This window comes from Mustela lutreola, chromosome 8 (assembly GCF_030435805.1).
Source record: "Mustela lutreola isolate mMusLut2 chromosome 8, mMusLut2.pri, whole genome shotgun sequence".
Lineage (NCBI taxonomy): Eukaryota > Metazoa > Chordata > Mammalia > Carnivora > Mustelidae > Mustela > Mustela lutreola.
The window spans coordinates 6,535,841-6,563,028 of record NC_081297.1 but is presented as its reverse complement, the minus strand read 5'-3'; the positions used below and the strand labels follow the sequence as shown (position 1 = coordinate 6,563,028).

Below are 27,188 nucleotides of genomic sequence, written 5' to 3'. Positions count from 1 at the left end.
TGCGGGGCTCGATCCCAGGACGCTGGGATCATGACCTGAGCCGAAGGCAGAGGCTTTAACCCACTGAGCCACCCAGGTGCCCCAAGGCAATGTCTTAAATTCAGACCAGAATCGTCTAAATATAAAGGTATTTAGATAGTAGAGCCTCCCTACAGCAATTTCATATTTTGTAAGAACATAGGAGAGCCAACTTTAGGGTTCCATCAGCCACACAATGAAAGATATTTGTAGGAACTGGAAAGCCCAGTACTTTGTACACAAAGACAAAGAATTCTTTGCAAAATGCTAGGTTATTTTGAATTTTTGAAAGTACTTGATATATATTATTTAAGTGATCTTATAAGAATATAATGAATACCATTTTTTAAATCACCAAAAAAAAAAAAAAAAAGAGCTACAGAACTTCCAATACCCATCTAAGAGTAAAAACATCAATAACTATGTTCAGTTGTCAGAAAATCACAGTAAAACAATACATAACTGTCACTCTCGTTTTTATAGTCTGGCATACAGAACAGCATGTATGCCATAGGTATATTTATAGACTGAACACTGGTAAAGGTTATTGAATGGTATGTCAAATACTTTCTTGTTAGCTAGAGGTGCTTCAGGACTATTTAAGGCGGCTCTTCTTCCAGTGGCTACAATGTCATTGCACTGTCAAACCCCAGCTAAACTTACTTTACTGAGAGGATGGGAATATGCTCAGTGTTTTTATTGTTTCACTAATAAAATCAGTGGATGAAGGAAGGACACTTGGAGAACTCACTCTAAAGACCAGGAAGGCTTACTGAATACTCTTTTTACGAATCAGTCCATTTGAGTTCATACCAACAGAGCTTACAAGACCCTCAGCTTGTTTCCTCCTGCAGGGAACGCAAGGCAAGTTTTCTTTTATAAATTTCTCATTTCCAAGGAGTACTTGACAGAATGTTGTGTTTTTGCCACCTACATACACAAGAAAAAATTCACTGATTAAACTGGGGACAATAACCCTATAGGTTGTCAGACTCGACTCCATTGTTTCTATTCTTTTCCAAAGTCACAGACATTCTTCTTTAAGCAAGTCTGCTTGAGTTCTAAGACACTAAAATACATGATTCAGAAACAGAATAGAACAATCAGCAAGTTATTCTCTTGCCACTCAATGTCTGCTCATAACAGTGTTAAGGCACATCCTATTCTAACCCATGGGACATATGTTTCCTATTGCCCCCAACCAATAGCCATGTTCTAGGAGCATAACCAGGAGACTACTTAAATGGGAAGAAGTCATCCGACCACTATTGTAGAGCCTTCTTTGGGGTGTCATGGTGGGCCATAACGCTTACCTCCTTTGAGGAGAGTTCCAAGAGAAGGCTCGCCTCTATTCTTTAATTTTATTTCGTATATGCATTGTTTCTAGACAAGGACTTCTCATAAGAATTTTGCAAGCTTCCCATCCTCTCAAATGCATTTTGACATCAGGGATGGATCTTATGTACATAAGTACATAAGATCCATGGATCTTATGTACTCAGTAGTTTAAGTCATCTTTATCCCCAAAGGGAAAAAAAATTAAATGTATGGTGAAAATCAGGGGGTGCTGAGGCCACTAAAGCAGAGTTTAGTTGATAACCGTCATTTCTCAGAGGTTGAAAGACTGAGGCCTGGGATGGCATGACTTCCGGGTCACAGATGGTCAGTGATGGCACAGACACAAGAATTTCGACTCCATGGTTGCTGTGCCAGGAGCTGCTGACAGAGTCTGAGACCAGGGCAGATTGGAGCACCCCATCCCCCAACACCCTCACAATGTCAAGTCTCCCTCCGCAAAAGAATTACGTGCTTCAGTTAACATGTATTACTCAGAATTAAGAGAGTTCCACACTGTTGTGTGTGGTTCACAAGCCCACATCCTTCAGTAGTCTGCTTTGCATTTTTCTCTCAGCTTGTGACCAGAACAGATAGGACACCATGGGAGGAGATCTAGACTCCTGCTTTCCTCTTTGTTTCGAGAGCCCCAGGACCATGCAGGTCCTTTTTCTGAGAAGTATCTGCTACTGTTTGGTTTTGGACATTGTGTTAATTCTTCCTGTAAGACATAATGAAAATTAAGAAAGGTGGAATTGCTTATATAGGTGTCCACCATTTCTTGAAGAGACCGTCTTTGCTCCGTTGTATTGCTTTTGCTTCTTTTTCAAAGGTCAGTTGACTATATTTGTGAGGTCTATTTCTGGATTCTGTTCTGTTCCATTCATATACTCGTCTATTCTTTTCCCAATACCACACTGTCTTGATTCCTGTGGCTTTATGGTAAGTCTTGAAGAAGAGTAGTGTCAGTCCTTCAACGTTGTTCTTCTCCTTCATAAAATTTTTTTGTCCATTTGGGGTCTTTTGACTGTCTGTGTAAACTTTAGAATCAGTTTTTAGGTATTCACAGAATACCTCACTGGGATTTTGACTGGTATTTCACTAAATCTATAGGTCAAGTTTGAAAGAACAGACATCTTGATAATCTTGTATTCCTATTTATGAACATGGAATCTCTCTCCATTTAGTTAGTTCTTCTGATCTGCTGGGATTTTTTTAACTGGCTTTTCAAATTGTTTCCTATAACAACAGCTACCAACTATCAAGTGCATGGTGAGTGCTAACCCTGAACCAGCTCTCCACATATATCGACTCATGTAATACTCATGACAACCCTATGAAGTGGGATTATTCCTCCATTTTGCAAATAAGTAAAGAAGATGAGGTTTAAGAGAGGTTAACTTCTCCAAGGTCACAAATATAGGAACCATGAACTCAGCTCTCAGTAAGGACAAAGCTTCTGGTCTTGACCATTACCCTGAGTCTTGTCCTTCTGGGTTTAGTTCTGTCTGAGCCAATGTGGAGTCTTTTCAGTGGGCAGATTTGTCTTTTTGAGAGTGATCCTACAGAGTTCCAGGTTAGTGGCAGGTCACCTTCAGCTCTGAGCACTCCTTTTTCAGCCATTTATGGAAGTCTGAGTCTGTTTTATTTGTATTTACTTTTTATGACTGGAACTTGGGACTCAATTTTTAAAAGATCTATCTAGCCTTCAAATGTGATCCTTGAAACCCAAACCCTAGGACTGTGTGTTGTGTATGTATTATATGTATTGATTCTCATTTCATCACAGAGTCATTTCCTTGGGCCCAGAGTGGACCCCAAAGTTCCCTGGTTGAGTAGCTCCAAGACTTCCAAACAGTTTCTAGAACACTCTAGAAAAGAGTAGCACCTTCTAGCAGGATGACTGGTTTCTCCCATCCTGCCCACCTAAAAGCTGGACCTCCAGGCATGGACTGCCCTAAACCCCTATAAGCAGCCCAACTGGTAGTTGCCCAAACTAAGCACTTCAACTGAAGCAAAATACCATCATAAATAACCAAAGAGGATTGACTGGCTTTTTTTCAGTGTCCTTGGCTTAACCTAAAGATGAGAATTAGAAGAGATTGGTTTAAAAAGATTTATTGTAGAGACAAAATCTTTTAATAGGATAAGTATGGTATCCAAGATGCTCTAAATCTCCATTACCATTTAACTAATAACCACTATGGTAGTGTGGTCTTCTTGGAATGCCCAAGGGAGTAAACAATGACCATGCCTTGGGATATCTTAGACTCTTTCACCACAGATTCAGCCCCCAGTCCTTCACAGCTAGGTGCAGAGCTGATGTAAGCCCAAGAACTGATGGGACTACTATGCCATGGTTGTATAGAAGTTAAGGTTGGCCTCTTGCCTATAATCTTAGCTGACAATATATAAATTCCAAATTTTCAACTTTTATAGGAATTTGCAAGCTCCCTAACTCTTGAGGATCCTTTTGTCTGAGCACTGTTATAAATGACCTTACTTTAAGCTTTTGTATCTTTCCTTCTCCTGAGCATTGAGGCAATTCTACCACTGTGTATGTACAGGCCTTCATAGTTTTATGTTAAAGAGTAGTTAGAAGTCCATACAGTACTTAAAAGAATAAGAGATAAAGGAAAGATGTGCTGCTGATAAAGCAGATGTGTGAAGATTGGACAAATGATTAATCTCAAGTTTCGTGTGAATTAACAATGTTAAGTTAGGACTTCTATCCGCAGAGTATTTCAGCCTATCCATAATGGCAAGGGATCCACTTGAAGATATATGGAACCAGTAAACTAGATCAGGGGCCCACTTTAGAAAAAGCTGGACAACACCTAAACTATTGAGATAGTAGCCCCAGTATTTAGTTTCCCAGTAGAAATGTCAGGCTGTACGTCACTGTCAGACCAGAATACCATCACCTCATATGCCCCAGGGTCTTGGTTAGTCTCACATCAAAACTCAAAGGTTAATTCTGTTAAAAAATCACCCAAGTGAGACTTTCAGGAGCAAATTCATGCACAGACATGTTAAATGTCTTCACACTTCAAGGATAACTAATTCTGTGGTTCATGAGGACACTCAGAATCGAGATGCTCAAAATGCCATAAAAGTACTTATTGGAGAAGTATGGTCTCACACAGTAGGGGGAACTCAGGCTCATTGCAATTGCAATAACCTCATTGCAATAACCACAACCTGAAGACCCCTCAGCCTTGCTTTGGATGGCCACCATTCAAAGGAACCAGCCCTAGTACCATGCATGGTGTCTTCTGTTAGGAACAGCGAGCTGGCTCATTAGCTGTGACTCACAAGAGAAATCAGGACTGGAAAGAAGTAAGACGATACTTAATCATAAGGTTCCTGAAGGCAGGACTGTGTTTCATCTCATGGCTGAGGCAGGAACACACGTCCCCCACTCTTGCCACAGTGTCATACCTGTACAATATGTTCAGAACTACCAGCTGAGTATTGAATGCATACTTCCAAGCCCTGAACCTGGAATTGGAGCCCCAAACTGTATTCTTTTTACCATCCTACACACCATCAATTTCAGTACTTCTGCAGTCTAAGTGCCCAACACCATCCCACTGCCGGATGGTGAAGTCCAGTGGGACCCTCCTTCAGGCTGTGACCCACCTGCTGAGTCATAGTAGCAAGTATCCCAGCAAATGTTACACATACATGTACACTTCCCATATGCCCCAAGCTTCTTGGTGTTCAGAAACGCTATATGTCAGCTAAGTTACTGGGACCGTCTTTTTAGATGTGATCAAGACAGAATTAGTTTCTCTGAAATAATCTAAATCCATTTAAAAAGTAGTCCTTGTTTTCTTATTTTTTTTAAAAACGCTGAAATTTGGAATGGTTTTGTTTTTCTCTAGGAAAACCTCTTCTTTGTGATGGAGTATCTCAATGGAGGGGACTTAATGTACCACATCCAAAGCTGCCACAAGTTTGATCTTTCCAGAGCAACGTAAGAGCCTTCTGAAGGGTTTGGGGTTTTTCCACTGTTCTTGTCAGGTACCAGGTACTTACTTTACGCACAGAATATTCCTCCCATGTGGTATTTTTCCTGTTGCCTCACTCAGCACGCCACTGTCCCGGGTCAGGGCAACTGCCTGGGGACATACCAGACAAGGTAACGTTCCCCGTTTGTGAAGCTTAAACTGGAGTCCGTTTTGTTTCATTTCTTTGTGTTTTGAAACCAACAACTTGGTTTCTTAAGAAGCTACCCCCATACGTCACGCTTCTAGATAATCTAAACACAGAAGCAAATATTTGCCCTTGAATAGAAGTAGTCAGATGAAACACAGATCTTTAAAAGGTGGTCATGGGGATGAACCTTTAACTAAAGGTTTTAACTAAGGCTTTTACTAATGGGGAGCTCTATGTGAAGGCATAAATCATCTGGCTCCAGGGACAGGAGTATTATGAAACCAGAAGAGGCATTTATTCCTTGAGAATAGATCTTCGCCTTTTCTGGCATCAAGTGAAAATGGGCAGACTGCATTTACCAGGTGGTAACGCAGCTGAGTCCCACAGAAACCCCCGGTACTCCTCCTCCCGTGGGCCCTGTTTCCTCAATAATAAAACCACTGTGACATTCAGAAAAAGAGAAAACTGTGCCATGAGGCTCACTTAAAAATATGGGTACAACTAGCTTTCTTTGCCTGGTGCTCTGTCATCTTTCACTCACCCCTAATGCACACTTGAGTGGTTTAGGCTGAGCTGGGCTGAAAAATGGACTGGTCCCACCAGCTCCTACAGAAACCCGTGGGTGAAATGACTTTTTGTCAAAGCCATTGCCTAGCATACCACTAAGCTCATCACCTCCAGGAACCATCAGCAAAGTGCCCAGAGATAATTTTATGGGATTTCTGTGAAGCAGAAAAATCATCAAGCAGTTTTCATGCTAAAGGATTCTCAACGTGCCTTTCTCATACCTCTGGAAGGCATGAAAGCCATCAGAGACATGCTGTCTGCCGTGCTCTGAATGCCTTCCAGGTGCCGGTCATCACTGGAGATGGGGAACAGCATCTCACTCCCATCTTCCAATATCCTTCCTTTACCTCTCGGGCTACATCTCTTGCCCATAAACAACTCAGATCTATGTGGAATGATCCTGCATGTAGGTCTAAGGGCACTAAGCAGAGTTTAAAATAAAAGGGAAAATTATTTTCTTGTACTACTTACACTATTCTGTTTAGTGTCCATGGGTGTTTTATTAGAAAAAAATAAAAACAGTTGGAAAATCATAGCTTCAAGTATAAGAATAAGCACTAGGTGCAGATAAGACTAAATTCTGGCGTTATTTCATCCTCTCGGCTGGGGGTGCACATACAGAATGGATGACATCTCTCTTTTTTTAGGACTGAACAAAATTATAGACAGAAGTTATGTGTACACACAAAAGGGGATTTTCTTTCGTTCCATTAATGCATCCATATTCCACTTTGATTTTCCTTCCCCCAGGTTCTATGCTGCTGAAATCATTCTCGGTCTGCAGTTCCTTCATTCCAAAGGAATTGTGTACAGGTAAAGTTTACTCTTTGGAAACACATGCTGAGAGATCTGGATTTCCCGGTCCAGTTAATTGAATCACGGTAGTGAGGGGAAAGGGCCAGGGTGGTTTTGTGGCAGGAAGTTCTATGCCCATGATGAGGACAATCAACCCAGGAACCCCCGTCTCCAAAGCAGTAAGGTTCTGACCTCATTTTGTTCTTTTTTCTGATAGTTACAGTTATCACCCCTCGCGTGTCCACTTTTCTCGTCCCCTTCCATTGCCCTGATTTCTGTTTGGCATCTTACTACGGCTTTCTCTCTGCCTCCTTCACATCTCTTGGTTTTGCATGGGTCGGCTAGAAAGGTTTATGGAATGTTCTCCTCTTGGGTAGGAAAGGAGAGGAATGCTTCCTTGAACATTCAAACGCACCTGTGGGAACGTATCTGCCTACACCTGAAAGAAGTGGATAGAAGCCGCACATGTAGCCTCCTTCATGAATGCGTGTCTGTCCAAAATGTCTCTATCATACACCATCTTTTCACATCCTTCTTTGAGGAAAGCTGCTGTGCTTTAATCTCCTTAACCTCTTTTCGCCAAATACAGTTTGACACTTATTTAACATAGAAACCCTCAAAAGCGTAGTTTTCTGGTTTCTGACACACTGCAGGCTAAGGGAAAAAATTAGACTTAAAAAAAAAAAGAAAAAGCTAGACAGGAGGCTGGCTGAGCTGCTGGAGGCTGGCCCAGCAAGCACAGTGAGAGGGACGTGTTGAATCTGACATAAAAGGAAGATGTGGGACAACTAAAAGGCCCTGGGAGAGTGGGATTGTGTGCTCTCCTGTAGCAGGTGTTCCTAGCACTGACCTGGAATCATCAGTAAGGTTCAGTGGAAAGAGGAGTTCCAAGACGACAGCTTAGGAAAAGCCTAAACCCACCTCCTCCCATAGACACACAAATCTACTCCAACATACGGAGGAATAATTCCACCTGAAGAACTTAGGGCCAACTAGACAGCTTCTCCTCAGCAAAGCATAGAGGCACAGTAATGAGGGGAGCCCAACACTACCAACTTTAGAGGGAGGTATGGCGCTGAGGAGGGCCATGCAGACTTGCCCACCTGGAGGAAGAGTGGTTTAAAGCGCAACTAGGCTCCAAGTGAAGGAGACCCATTTACTAATCCTACTAATGTCCACCGAACAGTGGGGGGAACTGCTGAAACTCTCCCTGAAATCAGAGGTGCTGGCAAGAACCACTGTTTAAGCTCCCCTTGTACTTGGATAGTGCAGAGAGGAGCAGAGTCCAGGCCCTCTGGTCAAGCTGCTGCTTCTGGGAGCCCCGGGGTGCCAGCCTATACCAGCTCCATCCATCCCTCTAAGGCAACTCCACTCCTGCCTGCTGCACCTCCAGCCATCTCACTAGGGCTGCTCCAGTATATACATATTAGGACACTTCTGGCCAGCACCCACTATGGCTCCAGCCATCTAGCCCTGGCAACACAAATGCAAAGCACTCTAGGACACCCCTAACCCATGCCCACCCCAACTCCAGCCATCCACCAGGGCAAACTGATATAAGTTGCCCTAGGATATACCAGCCTATGTTCACTTCAGCTCCAGCCACCCTGTCAGGGAAGCCATAGTGCAGAATGCCCCAAGACCCTTTAGCCTATACTTGCATCAGCTCCAACCATCCCTCCAAGAAGCCCACTGCACAGAGCACCCCAGGCAAACACAGTCTATACAGAGGACATTCCTACACAAAGTCATTCCTTCAAGACTAGGGAAAGTAACTTTATCCCCTAATTCATAGAAATAAACAGAAAAAGTCAGAGTGAGAAGAGTATGTTCCAAGCTAAAGAACAAGACAAAACTTCAGAAAAAGAACTACATAAAATAGAGATAGCAATCTAACTGACAAAGAGTTCAAAGTAATGGTCATAAAGATGCCCAACAGACTTGAGAGAAAAGTAGATGAACTCAGTGAAAATTCTACAGACAGAAAATACAAAAAAAGAGCCAATCAAAGAATGCAGTAGCAGAAATGAAAATTACACTAGAGTAAATCAATACTAGATTAAAGGATATAGAATAACAGATCAGCATGTGGAAAATGGGGTATAGAAAGCCTGGAAGCTGAACAGCAAAAGGAAAAGAGAACTTTAAAAATTAGCATGGGTGTCTCTGGGTAGCTCAGTCAATTAAGCATCCAACTCTTGGTTTCAACTCAGGTCATTATCTTATGGGTCATGAGATCAAGCCCCGTGTTGGGCTCTGTGCTCAGCAGGTAGTCTTCTTGAAGATTCTCTCACTCTGCTCCTCCCCCTACTCACTCTTTCTAAAGTAAATAAATCTTTTTTAAAAAATTAGTATACTTGATGTTATCACAGAGGTCCCTTAACCTATGCTAACGCTTGTATTAGAAGAGAAGAGAAAAAAGGGTGGAAAATTTATTTGAAGACATAATAGCTGAAAATTTCCCTAACCTAAGGAAAGAAAGAGACATCCAGGTTCAGGGAGCAGAGTCCAAAACAAGATGAACTCAAGAGGTCCACACCGAGACACAAAATAATTAAAATATAAGAAATTAAAGATAAGGAGAGTCTTAAAAGAGGCAAGAGAAAAACAACTAGTTATGTTGAAGTGAAACTCCATAAGGCAGATACTCTGAAGGCAAGAAGGCATGATATATTCAAAGTGCGGAAAGGAAGAATACTGTAACCAAGAATACTCTACCCAGCAAGGTTATCATTCAGAACTGAAGAAGACAAAGAATTTTCCTGGCAAAGGTTAAAAGATTTCATCACCACCAAACCAGCCTTACAAGAAACTTAAAAGGACTACTTCAAGCAGAAAAGAAGGGCCTTGAAGAAAATGATGAAATGAAAAAAAAAAAAAAAAATCACTGGTAAAAGTAAATAGAAAACCACTTGTAAACCTAGTTTGAAGGTTAAAATGTAAAATCAATTATATGTACAAAAATTCTTGGATTCCTTACATAAAAGTATACATAAAATAAAATACCATAGAGTGCCTGGGTGGCTCAGTTGGTTAAGCAGCTGCCTCCCGCACAGGTCGTGATCCTGGAGTCCCAGGATTGAGTCCCACCACCAGGGACTCTAACCCTACCCCCAACTCATGTTCTCATGCTCTCCAAAATAAGTAAATAAAATCTTTTTTAAAAAATAGAACATTAAAAATATATAACATAGAGAAGGAGGACTAAGAATGTAGTCTGAACTTAAGTGACCATTAAGCTAGTATAGACTGCTGCGTACTCTGGATGCATTTATACATCTACAATAGATAACAAAAAATAAAGAGAAAGGAACCCAAGCATAACACTAAAGGAAGTCACCAGTCATAAGGGAAGAGAGCAAGAGAACAGAGAACTACAAAACAACCAGAAAACAATTAACAAAGTAGTGATAAGTCCAAACTTCTCAATAATCACTATATATGTAAAAAGACTAATGCTCTCATCCAAGGACATAGATGACTGAGTAGATTAAAGAACAAGACCCAATTATATGCTGCCTACAAGAGACTTTAGATATCAAGACACAGATAAAGTAAAGGTGTGGAAAAACATAATCCACGCAAATGGAAGAAAAAAACTATAGTGATATTGTATCAGACGGAATCAGGTTTAAACTGAAGGTTGTAACAAGAGACAGAGGCAAGTATTACATAATTATAAAGGAACTGATCCAACAGAAGGACATAAAAATTATGAATATATATCAACACAGGAGTGTCTAACATAGGAAGCAAATATTGACAGACATAAAGGGAGAAATTAACTACAATGCAATAATAAGGGATTTTAACACCCTGCCTACATCAATAGACAGAACATCCAGGCAGAAAATCAATATGGAAACAGTGGTTTTAAATACATTAGACTACATGAACTGAACAGATATACACAGAACATTCTATCTGAAAACAGTAGAATAAACATTCTTTTCAAGTGCACGTAGGACATTTTCCAGGATAGATCATGGGTTAGCCCACAAAACAAGTCTCAATAAATTCAAGAATAGTGAAATCTTATTAAACGTCTTTTCCAACCACAGCAATATGAAACTAGAACTCAGAAGGAAAAAAAAAAAAAAAAAAACCTGGAAAAAACACAGACACATGGAGGGTAAACATTCTGCTCAATAGCCAGTGCGTAGATGAAGAAGTCAAGAAGGAAATCAAATATACTTGGAGACAAATGAACCTGGAAACACAGCGGTTCAAAATCTTTGGGACACAGGAAAAGCTGTCAGTGAAATTTATAAGGATACAGGCCCACCTCAAGAAAGAAGTCTCTCAAATAAACAATCTAAATTTAAACCAAAGAGAACAAGAAGAAACAAAGCCCCAGTGTATGGGAAATAATAAAGTTCAGAGCAAAAATAAATGAAATAGAGACAAAAAAAAATAAAACCTAAAAAAGATCAGTGAATCTAAGAGGTAGATCTTTAAAAAGATAAAATTGGCAGAACTTTTGTCATAGTAATCACAGAGAGGGGGGGGGACCCCAAATAAATGAGAGAGAAGTTACAACTGATGGCACAGAAATATATAGGGTTATAAGGGACTATAAAAAATTATATGCCAGCAAATTGGGACAACCTAGAAGAAATGGATAAATTCCTACAAATATACAATCTTTCCAAGACTGAATCAAGAAGAGAAAATTTGAACTGATTACTAGTAACAAAATTGAATAAGTGAAAAAAAAAAAATCAAATTCAACAATACATTAAAAGAGTCATTCACCGTGACCAAATAGGATTTATTCTGGGGATGCAAGATTGGTTAAATACCAGCTACTCAAGGTGAATACACCACACTGACAAAACGAAAAATAAAAATCATATGATCATCTCAACAGATGTAGCAAAAGCATTGATAAAATTCAACATCCTTTCATTATAAAAACTCTCAAGATGGGTTTAGAGGGATCACCACACATCAACATAATGGAGGCCACACATGACAACCCCACAGGTAACCTTATATGCAGTGGTGAAAAACAGAGCCTTTCTTCTAAGATCATGAACAAGACAAGAAAGTTCATTCATGCCACTTTTATTCAATAGTATTGGAAGCAGACAGAAAAAAGAAACAGAAAGCCATATTGGTTAAAAAAAATTAAAATTCATTATTTGTTGAAGACATGACACTATATATAGAAAATCCTGAAGATTCCAGAAAAACAAAAACTATTAGAATAAATGAATTCAGTGAACTTGCAAATACAAAATTAATATATAGAACCTGCTGCTGCATTTTTATATACTAATAATGAAGTATCACAAAGAGAAATCAAGGAAACAACCCCCATTTATATCAAAAAAATACATAGGAATAAATTTAACCAAGGACATGAAAGCTATGTACACTGAAAACTAACACACTGATGAAAGAAACTGAAGACAAAACAAATAAAAGGAAAGATATTTGCTGCTCATGGTTTGGAAGGACACTGTTAAGATGTCCAGACTGCACAAAGCATTCTGCAGATTCATTGCAATCCATATCAAAATTCCAGTGACATTTTTCACAGAACTAGAATAAAAAACTTAAAATTTTTATGGAACCACAAAAGACCCCATATGGCCAAAACATTCTTGAGAAAGAAAATTAAACCTGGATGTATCAAGTTTCATGATTTCAAACTCTACTACAAAGCTATAGTAATCAAAACAGTATGGTAACATAGTATTAGCACCAAAGGAACACACAGGTCTGTGGAATAGGGTAGAAAGCTCAGAAATAAGCCCATGCATAAATGGCCAACTAATCTACGACAAAGAAAGCAAGAACACAGGATAGTTTTTTCAGTAACTGGTGTGGGGAAAACTGGTCAGCTGCATGCAAAAGAATGAAACTGGATCACTTTCTTACACCATATACAAAAATTAACTCAATGGATTAAACATTTAAATTTAAGACTAGGAACCATAAGACTCCTAGAAGAAAACATAGGAAGTAAAGCTCTTTGACACCAATCTTAATGATATTTTCTAGATCTGACTCCAAAGGCAAGGGAAACAAAAGCAAAAAGAAACTATTGGGACTATATCAAATTAAGCAGCTTTTTCACAGCAAGGAAGCTATCGACAAAACAAAGAAAACCTACTGAATGGAAGAAGATATTACAAATAATATATGCATTAAGGGGTTAATATCCAAAATATATAAAGAACTCCTACAGCACCAAAAAATAATCTGATTAAGGTGGGTAGAGTACATGAATATACATCTTTACAAAGAACACATAACCAAGAGACACAAAAAGGTGCTCAACACCCCTAATCATCAGGGACATGAAAATCAAAACCACACTGAGACATCACCTGACACCTGTCAGAATGGCTAAAATCAAAAAGACAAGAAGTAACAAATGCTGGTGAGGATATGAAGAAAAGGGAAGCCTCACACACTGCTGGTGCATGTAGCCACCATGGAAAACAGTATGAGGGTTTCTAAAATAATTAAAAATATAAATACCATATCACCCAGTATTACCACTTCTAGTATGTACCCAAAGAAAACAGAAAACACTGATTTGAAAAGTTATATGCAGCCATATGTTCATTGCAGCATTATTTACAGTAGCCAAGCTACCTAGGCAACATGAGCATCCATTGATAGAGGAATAAATGAAAAAGATGTGATAAACATATATGATGGAGTATTACTCAGTCATATAAAAGAATAAAATCTTGCCTTTCACAATGTGAATGGATCCAGAAGGTATTATGCTAAGTGAAAGGATTCAGACATAAAAAGACAAATACCATATGAATTCACTTATATATGGAATCTAAAAACCAAACCAAAACAGAAACAGACTCACAAAGAGAAACAGGTTCTTAAATACAGAGAACAAACTGCTGGTTGCCAGAGGGTAGGGCAGTGGGGGGACAGGTGAAATAAGTAGATACTAAGAGGTACCAACTTCCAGGTATAAAGTAAATAAATCACTGGGATGAAAATTACAGCACGGGGGTCTGGTCAACAATCTCGCGGAGTTGTTGTACAGTGACAGATCCTGACTACACTCTGGTGAGCGTAGCGTAAGGTATGTAAGTGTTGAATCACTGTATTGTACACCTGAAAGATACCGTATGTCAACGATACTTCAACAGAAGAAAGGTTAAATAATGTGCCACACTGAGTGTTGAAGGCAGCAAACTGTGTATATCACAATGCAGAAGCATTCCATTAGAGATGGTCAGTACTGAGATGCTCACGGGGAAGGCTGAAAGTTCACTTTAAGACACCTCTCCATCCCCAGAGGGCACAGTCCCAGGAGAGCTGTCCTACGTAGAATCACAGAACACCATCCTAGAGGAGGTTTGCGAGTCATTCTCCTTAAGCAGAGTCTTCAGCAACCTTTGGATATATGGTGGGTTTTTTGGTCTGTCTACAAAATATTATATTTAAAAGCTGTTTTATGTTATTTCTTTATATCTCCAAGAAATTGAAAATTGAAAACCCTGATCAGAATCTATGGGTTATTGGGGTTTTTTGTTGTTGTTGTTGTTGTTTTTTAACTCTTTACACCTATGATGCCGGCAATACATATAAAAATATACCGGCACCGGAGCACTCAGTAGCTTGTGTAGGATAGATGAATTGGAGTGAGGAAAAAATAAGATTGGAAAGAGAGAGGTCTTAGAGCTCAAAGGAACCTCTTAAGAGAAAAGCCCACACGCCCCAGTACAGTGTGCTTCTCCACAATACAGTGCTTTTCTCTAGCATTTCATCATATAAATTGACACTCAGAACAAAAAGACCCATAGTCCTTCATTGTCTTTAATATCATAAACTGTATCCAGTTGAGGGCCCTTCCTAGGTCCATGTATGAGAAGTGGTGTTTTCTACGGCTTTTTATGCACCAGTAAGAGACTATTGGGTTAATTTAGTAGCGTATTCACTGAAGTTGTAGAGAATGCTTGAAAGACACCGTCAAGGAGAGGTCATCTAGCAAGAACACGAGGAGGAGACGGGCTTGCATTAAAAACCATTCAACTCCCCATGTGTAACTTTACTGACTTAAACTGTCCATTCAGCAACTGAATTAACCCGGGGAGTCTATTAATTTCTTCCTCCTTCTGGCCACTTGGGTTTAGGATTTCTGGGTTTATTCACAAAAGAGGTATATTAGTTTTGAAGTGTTGCTATAGCATTACCACACCCTTGATGGCTCAAACAGAAGTTTATTCCCTCACACTTCTGGAGTCCAGAAGTCCCAAACCAAGCTGATGGCACAGCCACCCTACTCCCCAAGTCTCTTGAGGGCAATGCTTCCTTGTCCCTGCTGGGGTCTGGTGGCTCGGGCGCTCCTTGGCTTTAGACCGCGTCCTTCCTGTCTGCCTGTCTCCCCACAGCCTTGTCTTCTTGCACCTCTTCTGTCTTCCTTGTAGTCTCTTAGGAGGATACTTGGCCACCCAGATAACCTAAGATGATCTCATTCCAAGATCCTTCATTACATCTGCAAAGACCCTTTTCCCAAAGAAGGTCTCATTCACAAGGTTCTAGGGATAAGGATATGAACTTATTTTGGGGGCCACCTTTCAACCCACTATAGCTGGTGATATTGACAGACCAACCCCAGAATGGCCAGCCCTCCGTTAAGCATTGCAGTGTGCACAGAACCTACTGAACTCCCCATCCCTGGATACCTAATGATGTCACTTCCTGGGTTATTTTATTTTATATGTTTTGGAGAAAAAGCATAAGCACATGATAAGACACCTAAAAAAAAAAAAAAATCTGAGTGGATAAGATGCTAATTAAAAGTGTCAACAAGAAGAAAAGTTGTGTCCTCAGAATTAGGGGAGGGTTGGCCAAAAAAAAATTTTTATCAGAAAGGGGATTTTTTTTTTTTAAGAGGAGGAGAGACTTTGCACATGGAAGTGATTCCAGAAAAGGCACAGAAACAGAAGTCAAGAGGGTCAAGCAAGGAACATTAAATAAATGGGTCCAGTTTTATTGGAAAGGCTGAGGCTGAGCAGTCCCAAGAATTGGGTCTGAGAAAAGTAGCGAAGCAGGTGCCAACATCATCTTTTATCTCTGTTGGTGTTGTAAAAGTAGGGGCATCTTAAAGGGTGCCTCAGCCATGGTTTGGGTTAAATGTAAAAATGAGACGCTGGAAAATATGCAGACACAGAAAGAGAAGAATCTAGAATCTCCAGTCTTAGAACTATTAGAACTGAAAAGCAGTTTAATTGAGATTTTATCCATGAGAACACTGGCCTAACCCCTATATTTGAAACCACTTATAAACGCTTTCACTGGATTACCTCATTCAGTGCCCACAGAGGTCCTGTGGGATAAGCAAGGCAGACATCATTATACCCATTTTCCAGATAAATCACCGTGGGCTTAGAAGGGATGTGGCTTGGCTGAGCTGGTGTTCTGTAAGGAATATGTGATGAGTAAATAGCTGATGTGCCTATGAAGGCTTTGGCCTTTGGGTTCTGTGGCATTTCCAGTTAGCTCTCCTCTGCCCTCATTCCTAACCCTCATGGAGGTCTGTCTCTGGACCGACAGACTTCTGGACCTTTCGCATTCTAACTTAATCTCTCAAAACATCAATGACCCTTTCTCTGTCAACCCCTAACACTTGGTTCACCTTAGAGGGTGGAATGAAAATCAAACATTATGCTCGTTTTCCTAGCCTGAGGCCCAGACAGCATTTATGTTTAGGATGAGAATGCATCCTTGTAATCACAGGAGACTCAGGATCTCAGCAAGTTCAGTTCAAGGAGAAAGACTAGGTAAGCTTGATTTAGAGGACGTAGAAGAGAAGGCTTGGTTTGCAACCTAACCCACTGACTGTATGGACTGGCATAAACCCTATAAACCGTAAGAGTCTTGCTTTCGATCAGAAAAATGTGAATAAAAATAAGAATTCCAAGTCAAAGGGTGGTTGGGAGAATCAAATGATTAAAAAAGCACCTGAGAGCAAGAAAATCCAATACAAATATTAGACACAATGTTCATTGTCCTCAGGACCTACGGATAGCACTGCAGCTGGATATTTGGCGCTCTAGTGATGACCCCCAAACCATCCTTCGGCCAATTTCTAGGAACATGTGTACATGGCTCTAAGTGATGCAAATATGTTCCATACAGCAGAAACCCAAAATGATACCAATATTGCATAGAGCACATAAACTAATGATGTACTATATGTTGGCTAATCGAAGTAAAAAAAATAAGCTAATACATGGAAAAAATATTGCGTGGAGTGCAGATTAGAAAACGAATCTGCAGTTTTAGCATGAGGAGTAGGACCTATACTTGGATTTATTGGAATTCATAAATCACAATGAAAGTGAACTTAATTAAAATTAAGGAATAGGAAGGTAGAAGACCCAAGGACAGACATATTGGACAGACATGCTAGTCCTGATTGAAAGTGTGACAGCATTTGAGTTAGGAAGAGAGAAACAGAACCAATGGGGTGTGAACATGAAATACATACTGACATGTGTCCTGGAGATGCCCCAGCCACCCAGCCAGATGGGAACACTCTGTGATGCCCTGGTTTATGGAGATTATGGACCAAGCTAGCCCAGATGGACACTCTAGGGACATCTGCTAATAGTGTCACTCCACCAAAACACAGCTGCATTCCATGCTCACAGTCTCTGGCTAATTTACTCCAGCAGAAGGTGGAGAAAGCAATGGAAGGGGACAGTATTTGGGACTTCGTCGCAACTCATAATTGCTGGTGGCAAGCCAATTCCTGGTGGGTGACGGGTCATTCAGCAAACATTTATTGAATGCTCTGTACATGGTACCCTCCTGCCAGAGCTGTCACAGTAGAGCAAACAGTAAACAATACACATTTCCACTCTCACAAAGCTCACAGTTTAATGAGAAGCAAAAAAAAAAAAAAAAAAAACAGTGATCAGAACTTTAGGCTAATATGAATATCGAAGACCAAACTTTTGCTTAAGTGAAATCTCCACTTCCTTGAGAAACTGGAATGGAGAATGCAGACCTGTCAGAAACCAAAGTAGCTTCTCTCTCATCACTGTCTCTCTTTGGGTTTATACAGGTTCTGTCTCTGCTCTTGACCCAGCCACTTCATTTTTTCCTCTAACTGGTCTTCTGTTCCTATAAGGCCCTGCTAGAGGACATCCATCAGCAACCCTAAGTACCAGACTTCTAACTGAGACACGTCAGTGCTACCTTTTCACAGCCCCAACATCCCCAAAGAGAAAACCTGAATGATCCAGTGAGGTCCCATCATCTGAGGTGGAGGGGACAGGGCTACTTGTGAGGCCCTTTGGGACCAAAATCTTTGAGAAGAAAATGCTGAGCAAATTGTCTAAGAGGAGGTACAGAAAAGAGTAAACCGAGAGCTGTTCCTTTGTTCTCTCAAGCCACCTCTGCTAATAAGGAAGACCAGGGTAGTCACCACCAGCCCCACACCCTCAACTTAGATTTCAGGAAGTTCAGAAATCCAAGGGAAGAAGACATAAAGGAAAAGAAAATGGGATGTTCTAGAGCAAACTAGAATTCATAAGCTGCTATCAACTAAAAAAAAAAAAAGTTTAAAGCAAGTGATGTCAAGTGTAACACTTGAATGATTGAATGATCTTTAAAACATCAATTTCATGGGTCCAGAGTGAGAAGAAACCAGCATAATGGTAGTTTATGTAGGAAAAAAAAAAGAAGACACCGGGAGGTTTTAGTTTACAGTAAGCTCACTGTTAACCACTACTGTGATTGAGTGTCAGGACCCAGCAGGGCAACAGGGAGGGAGCGGGGAGCTCGAGCGGGGAGGGGCAAGGGTGTCCGGACAGAAGGTAGCAATGCTGCCGTCACTGGCACAATGTGATTATACATCTGGAGGATACTGGTTCCAGTCTCAGTACAAAGTTTTAAGAAGGAAATTGATAAACCCAAGCTATTTGGAGGGCAGGGATCAGAATGCTGAAGCTTCTGAACACCAGGCTACCTGAGGAACAAAATTCTTGACCTCAGTGAAAAGACAAGACAAAACTTGAGGTCACTTTCCAAATATTTATGGATAGCAATAATGTACTAGCATAATCACAGGGAAGCATGATTTGGTTTATTTTAATATTATCAGTCACATTTATTATCAGTCCATTTAAAAATGGAATGGGTGCTCTACAAGTTTACTGGTTCTCTAAAGAAAGAGGAGTTTATTGATGTGATTTCTGGCATTGGATGGATTCTGGTTGTAGAATTATTCTTAGTTAGGAGCAGCCTTCCTCACTCAGTCTTGGTGCAATACAATTTATCCAGAAAGAAACAGAAATACTTGGAAAATAGCACAACACGAGTGTGTGTTTCAAGCCTTTCTTCCGTTGCCATGGAAAAAAAGTGCTGGGATAAAGAGCCTCAGGTCCAGGTCTTGCCTATTTTATTATATATACTCCTATTTTATTTTATATACTCCGTGGTCAATCAGAAAAAGGGATCAGAAACCAGCCATTCCCTTGAAAAGTCAGTGCTATCTACACCACTGTCTTTTGCACAAGTAGACAGCTGTATGAGTTGTGTAGCATTAAATACCACCCTATGTCAAACACAGCCCCAACTCCAGACCCCTGAGGGCATTTCATCGCTGGCTGTTTCCTTACATCTCAGTATTGTTTCTTGAAGGCACCTTAAAACCAAAGGACGCTACCCTGAAGAGATCACATTTTACTCATCCCACCACCCATGCAGCCATCCATACAGAGCTCTGGAGATGCACCAAGTGCTTCCCAGGGCATGGGGGATAAAAAGTCTGTCAGAGTCGGACCTGAGAAAGCTGACCTGGGCCAAGAAGGGCCAGGGGGAGTCCCAAACACAAGATGCTAGTCAAGGAGGAAACACCAAGAAAAAGCCAGTGAGCCCAGGGCAGAGCTGTAGATTGAAGAAGGGAGCTGGAAGGGAAGAGGGGGACCAGCAAAGCATGCCCTCCTGATGGTCTCAGGCTGTGATGGGACAATGACTGCTCCTCATGAGGAAATTCCATTTTAACAAAAAATGTATACGTGAGATTCTGCTTTGCTTTTGTGTTTCAGAGACTTGAAGCTCGATAACATCCTGTTAGACAGAGATGGACATATCAAAATAGCAGACTTTGGAATGTGCAAAGAGAACATGTTAGGAGATGCCAAGACAAACACTTTCTGCGGAACCCCTGACTACATCGCCCCGGAGGTAAGGATGTGCTGCCTGAAAGGTGTGCATGGGCGTTGGCCCAACTCCACATGTCCCAAGCACCACTGCTCATTTCTCCTGTGGGGGCTAGAAATCAAAAGACTTTGATAGTTTGTCTCGGGATTGGTCTTTGTTTTTCTGAGTATTTCATACATGCAGTTGCACACAGAGGCTCTGTTATTATATAATTATTTAGTAATTATTATTATTTATTCTGTTATTATTTAATGGGAGGTGGTGCTCATGCTGATTAGGTAGTCTCTGAGTCTTGAATGGCTCTGCATACCCTCCTCAGTCATGGCTCCTCCCACTGCAGCCTTAAACCGTATTCACTCCACTGAGACCAACCAGAGGAAACAATGGTGAAGAACCAGGTGGTCACCAAACAGACTCATAAGCGTCCACCTGAATAAGTCCAGTGGTTTCATCTTGGGACCAGAAACACCTAAACTGTGGTTTCCAAGCTGCCGCTGTGTGACCACAGAGAGATTGTTGCGATCTGCAGACCCACAGCCCCTTTTCTGAGGAGGATACTTATGACCCAGCTTATTTTTAGTGTAAAATGGAGGAACTTATGAAAGTTTAAAAAAGGGGGGGAGCTCATATTCTAAACCCTTAGAAGAATGGCAGTTTCTCAGAAGGCCACTGACAGACCTACTCTACCCATGTCTCCGTTCCCTTGTTATGGAGTCCTCCCCCATGGCTGACTCCAAGGAGGTTGGACACCCCTTTGCACTTGACCCTTATCTTAGCACAACACTCACTTTCATTGTTGTTGTTCTTTTTTTTTTAAATATCAATCTCCCTGTACTACCAGATGATTGTTCTATTGATGATTGATGATGATCTATTGATGATATGTTGATGATCTATTGATGATCTATTGATGATTGATGTTATTTTGCAATCATTATAGATTAACTAGAAGTTGCACAAATAGTACAGACGTGCCACCTATGTATACCTTTCCCCCAGTTTTCTCCAGTGGTCACATCTTCTATAACTCTGCTACAAGACCAAGACCTGGGGATGGATATGGGTATAACATGTATCCAGTTCTATACCATTTACATCACATGGTTTTTATCCCTTGTGTACATGAGTGTACATTACTCAAATTTACATCCACAGACCGATCACAGGGCTCTAAGAAATTTGTGGTTTTGTCCTGTGCTTATTTTGTATTTAATTTTAATTTAACCCTCTTTAAATGCAAAATTGGCCTCTGAGCAACAAGAAATTATAGCTTTTAACTTTTCTTTCTGCAAATGCCTTATGCCAGATCCTTTACCTCATTCCATTTCCAGAATTTAGCATCAGTGACTGACTTCTCTTTTTGCAAATTCAGTCTCTCTGATCTTCCAGCATCCTTGTCTTCACACTATTCCATTCTTTTTTAAGATTTTATTTTTTCATCAGGGCAGGGAGTACAAGCAGGGGGAGCAGCAGGCAGAGGAAGAAGCAGGGTCCCCACTGAGCAGGGAGCTCAATGCTGGACTCCATCCCAGGACCCTGGGATCATAACCTGAGCTGAAGGCAGACATTTACCCTACTGAGCCCCCCAGGTGTCCCACACTCTTCCATTCTTGATGCCCTTATTTTCTTATTATATGTTCTCCATGAGTATTTAGGACTACAGTTTAAATCAATATGACCAGCCCAAACTTCTTGCTCCAGCTGCCACAGACAAAAAAGACTGGGATAATTCCCTGCATATTTTCAGACCATAGTGCTTTGAAGCTAGAACTCAATCACAAGAAGAAAGTTGGAAAGAACTCAAATACATGGAGGCTAAAGAGCATCCTTCTAAAGAATGAATGGGTCAACCAGGAAATTAAAGAAGAATTGAAAAAACTTCATAGAAACAAATGAAAATGAAAACATAACTGTTCAAAATCTTTGGGACACAGCAAAGGTGGTCCTGAAAGGAAAGTACATACAAGCCTTTCTCAAGAAACAAGAAAGGTCTCAAGTATACAACCTAACCCTATACCTAAAGGAACTGGAGAAAGAACAGCAAAGAAAGCCTAAACCTAGCAGAAGAAGAGAAATAATAAAGATCAGAGTAGAAATCAATGAAATAGAAACCAAAAGAACAGTGGAACAAATCAATGAAACTAGGAGCTGGTTCTTTGAAAGAATTAATAAGATTGATAAACCGCCGGCCAGACTTAACAAAAAGAAAAGAGAAAGGACCTAAATGAATAAAATCATGAATGATAGAGGAGAGATCACAACCAACAACAAAGAAATACAGTTATAAGAACATATTATGAGAAACTCTACTCCAGCAAATTTGACAATCTGAAAAAAATGGATGTATTCCTAGGGACATATAAACTACCAAAACTGAACCAGGAAGAAATAGAAAACCTGAACAGACCCAGAACCAGTAAGGAGTTTGAAGCAGTCATCAAAAATCTCTCATCAAACAAGATCCCAGGGCCAGACAGCTTCCCAGGGGAATTCTACCAAACATTTAAAGAAGAATTAATACCTAGTCTCCTGAAACTGGGCAACAAGTTCCAAAAAATAGAAAATGGAAGGAAAACTTCCAAACTCATTTTATGAGGCCAGCATTACCTTGATCCCCAAACCAGACCTCATCAAAAAAGAAAATTACAGAACAATATCCTTGATGAACACAGATGCAAAAATTCTCACCAAAATACAAGCCAATAGGACCCAACAGTAAATTAAAAGGATTATTCGCCACAACCAAGTGGGATTTATTCCTGGGCTGCTAGGCTGGTTCAACATCTGCAAAATCAATCAATGTGATACAATACATTAATAAAAGCAAAAGCAAAAATCATATGATACTCTCAATAGATGCTGAAAAAGCATTTGACAAAGTACAGCATCCTTTCTTGGTCAAAACTCTTCAAAGTATAGGGATAGAGGGTACATTCCTCAATATCATCAAAGCCAGCTATGAAAAATCCATAGTGAATATTATTCTCAGTGGGGAAAAACAGAGCTTTTCTGTTAAGGTCAAGGACACAGCAGGGATGTCCATTATCACCACTGCTATTCAACATAGTACTAGAAGTCCTAGTCTCAGCAATCAGACAACAAAAAGAAGTTAAAGGCATCTAAACTGGCAAAGAAGAAGTCAAACACTCACTCTTTGCAGATGATATGATACTATATGTGAAAAACCCAAAAGACTCCACTCCAAAACTGCTAGAACTCATACAGGAATTCAGTAATTGTCAGGATATAAAATCAATGCACAGAAATCAGTTGCATTTCTATACACCAACAAAACAGAAAAAAAGAGATATGAAGGAGTCAATCCCATTTACAATTGCACCCAAAACCATAAGATACCTAGGAATAAACCTAACCAAAGAGGCAAAGAATCTATACTCAAAAAACTATAAAGTACTCATGAAAGAAATTGAGGAAGAAGAAATGGAGAAGTATTCCATGCTCATGGATTAGAACAAATATTCTGAAAATGTCTATGCTACCTAAAGCAATCTACACATTTACTGCAATCCCTATCAAAATACCATCAATTTTTTCAAAGAAATGGAACAAATAATCCTAAGATTTATATGGAACCAGAAAAGACCCCGAAGAGCCAGAGGAATATTGAAAAAGAAAACCAAAGCTGGTGGCATCACAATTCCAGACTTCAAGCTCTATTACAAAGCTGTCATCATCAAGACAGTGTGATGCTGGCACAAAAACAGACACACAAATCAATAGAACAGAATAGAGAGCCCAGAAATAGACCATCAACTCTATGGACAACTAATCTTTGACAAAGCAGGAAAGAATGTCCAGTGGAAAAAAGACAGTCTCTTCAACAAATGGTGTTGAGGAAATTGGACAGTCACGTGCAGAAAAATGAAACTGGACCATTTCCTTACACCATGCACAAAAATGGACTCAAAATGGATGAAAGAACTGAATGTGAAATAGGAATCCATCAAAATCCTTGAGAACACAGGCAGCAACCTCTTCGACCTCAGCTGCAGCAATTTCTTCCTAGGAACATCACCAAAGGCAAGGGAAGCAAAGGCAAAAATGAACTATTGGGACTTCATCAAGATCAAAGGCTTTTGCACAGCAAAGGAAACCATCAACAAAACCAAACGACAACTGACAGAATGGGAGAAGATATTTGCAAACGACATATCAGATAAAGGGCTAGTATCCAAAATCTATAAAGAGCTTATCAAACTCTTTAGCCAAAGAATAAATAATCCAATCAAGAAATGGGCAGAGAACATGAACAGATATTTCTCCAAAGAAGGCCAGCAGACACATGAAAAAATGCTCCACATCACTTGGCATCAGGGAACTACAAATCAAAACCACAATGAGATACCACCTCACACCAGTCAGAATGGGTAAAATTAACCAGTCAGGAAATGACAGATGTTGGAGAGGATGCGTAGAAAGGGGAACCCTCCTACACTGTTGGTGGGAATGCAAGATGGTACAGCCACTCCAGAAAAAAGCATGGAAGTTCCTCAAAAAGTTGAAAATAGAGCCATCTTATGACCTAGCAATTGCTCTACTGGGTATTTACCCTAAAGATACAAACATAGTGATCTGAAGGGGCATGTGCGCCCAAATGTTTATAGCAGCAATGTCCACAATAGCCAAACTATGGAAAGAACCTAGACGTCCATCAACAGATGAATGGATGAAGAAGTATATATACACAATGGAATACTATGCAGCCATCAAAAGAAATCTTGCCATTTGCAATGACATGGATGGAACCAGAGGATGTTATGTTAAGCAAAATAAGTTAATCAAAGAAAGACAACTATCATATGATTTCTCTGATATGAGGAATTTGAGAGGGAGGCTAGGGGGTTCTGGAAGGAAGGGAGGGAAAAAAATGAAACAAGATGGCACAGGACAGGTGGGGGGGGTGGAGAGAGAAACCTTAGGAGACTCTTAATCTCACACAATAAACTGAGGATTGCCGGGGGTGGGGATAGGGTGGCTGGGTGATGGACATTGGGGAAGGTATGTGCTGTGGTGAGTGCTGTGAAATGTGGAAGACTGATGATTCACAGACCTGTACCCCTGGGGAAATAATACATTATATATTAATTAAAAAAAAAAAAAAAAAACCACACGGGAGCACAGAGCAGGCGGGACAAGGCCATGAGGCCCACCTGGCAGACGGGAGAACCCAAATTACAGCAATAAATGCATTTGGGAACAATACCAGGAGTGATGCAGCAGGACAAAAAAGAAAAAAAACACACTTCCCTCCCCAAAGCTGGGGAGTATCCCCAGTCCATGTCTCCTGAGATACTAAACTCTACGGTTCTCTGCATCTTCCAGTGACAGGACTGAGGGTCGAACATAGAATTGGAGGTCCAAGCTCATTTTGACAAAGACTAGGGAAAGAAACACAGGAACACCCTCTCTTAGTATATACTAACCACTTAGTAAATCCGTGTGGGATTCCGGTGCCCAGAAGCAGCTCCCCGGGGAGAGCAGGAGTCACTTGAAGACCAACAGGTGCTCGGGGTGGGGGTGGGGGGGAGTTTGGGGGGGGGGGGAGGTCCCTTCTATGAACTCGGACAGCACATCAACACCGTGAGCCTATACAGATGTGACACCCTAGTTCTGCCAGGCAGATGGAATTGCAGACGGCTCTCACTGCTGGAGGGGAAGGAGACTCTGACGTCAAGGGGCAAGGTCTTTACTATGGGAATCACTTGAGTCAAGTTGGGGGAGGGAAGGAGACAAAAGATGATGCGACCATAAGAAGGCAGCAGCGGTTAAGACAGAAACAGGGAAAGGGGCTGCTCCAGTCAGGGTTTCTCCACCACTTTCTTTTAAAAATATCGACAATGTGAGCCTGGCCCTGATAGCCTGAGGCTTAATCCAGGAGACATTAAATATGAAAGGAACATTTTGTAGTAACCCCCCCGTCTCCCAGCAAGGACCAGCATCCAGCATATCGCTCAACTCACTCACTAGGACATCTTAAATAAGACAGGCAACCTCCTCAAGTCTAGTCACTGTCCTTTGTGACATAGGGACCACAGGACCTACCTCAGGAGTTCTTACAAAAGAAAGAAAGAGAGAGAAAGAGAAGAGAAAGAAAACACCAAACGTATGGCAAACACCTAACGCAGGGCCGCACACTTCTGTCAGGCAATGTGAGCCTGTGTTGTACTTCTTCCTCCTGACCTAAGACAAATTCTTTATCAACATCACCTAGCTTTAGAAGGCTTCGTTTCCACCACAGCCGTCTGCGATCCTCCAAATTTCTTTTCATCTGTCCATGCAGATGAAGTTGTTGATGAAGAAGGTCGCTTAGAGCCGTTTCTGGTTGCTTTGGGCTCCCCCTGGTGACAAGCTCTGGGAATTGCATGTGAAGCCCCTTTCCCCGGCCCCTCCCAATTTACTTTTTTTTTTTTTTTTTTTAAGATTTTATTTATTTATTTGACAGACAGAGATCACAAGTAGGCAGAGAGGCAGGCAGAGAGAGAGGGGGAAGCAGGCTCCCTGCTGAGCAGAGAGCCCGATGTGGGACTCGATCCCAGGACCCTGAGATCATGACCTGAGCCAAAGGCAGCGGCTTAACCCACTGAGCCACCCAGGCGCTCCCAATTTAAAGGCAAATACACCAGAACCCAGATTGTGTGCCCGAGCTCACACAGGCAGCCCTGTTTTCTTTATCACTCTCCCTGGATCGACTTTTAAACTTTGCTTTAAAGAATATTCTATCTTCTCTAAACCTGAAAGTTAACTTTTAAAATATTAAGTATTAAATTTAAGTATTTGAAAATTGAGCTCAGGCTAGTGGTTAGGATTTTTATGCTGGAAGTCCGTGCCAGATCGCCAACATCTGTCTGCAGCTTGGTCTTTATTTTCACAGATGGGCAGCTGTGGATCCGGATGCGTCTTTATCCTAGAATCTATAGTCCTTTCCATAGGACACAGCACTCGTCTTCCCCACTTTTCCCTGGGTTCTCACGACAACCCCGTAATAAGCCAGCCAGATGTGATCACCACCTTTCACAAGTGTGGTCCAGAGGGGGTGACGGGAGTCTGCCCCAGCGAGACCAGAAGGGACTGAGCCAGAGCTGGAACCCACAACAACTTGCATGGCCATCTCAGCTTCCTTGTGGTTTATC

General features: G+C 40.9%; 1 protein-coding gene across 6 annotated transcripts in view; it reads left to right on the top strand.

Moving 5' to 3' along the window:
* Window positions 1-27,188, top strand: part of PRKCQ (protein kinase C theta) — a 173,643-nt gene that overhangs the window by 132,451 nt on the left and 14,004 nt on the right. For all 6 annotated transcript variants that reach the window (XM_059183744.1, XM_059183748.1, XM_059183746.1 and 3 more), the window contains 3 exons: window positions 5,241-5,332; window positions 6,832-6,894; window positions 19,923-20,061. In XM_059183744.1, the coding sequence (XP_059039727.1) occupies window positions 5,241-5,332; window positions 6,832-6,894; window positions 19,923-20,061 (294 nt within the window). The remainder of the gene's footprint in view (window positions 1-5,240; window positions 5,333-6,831; window positions 6,895-19,922; window positions 20,062-27,188) is intronic.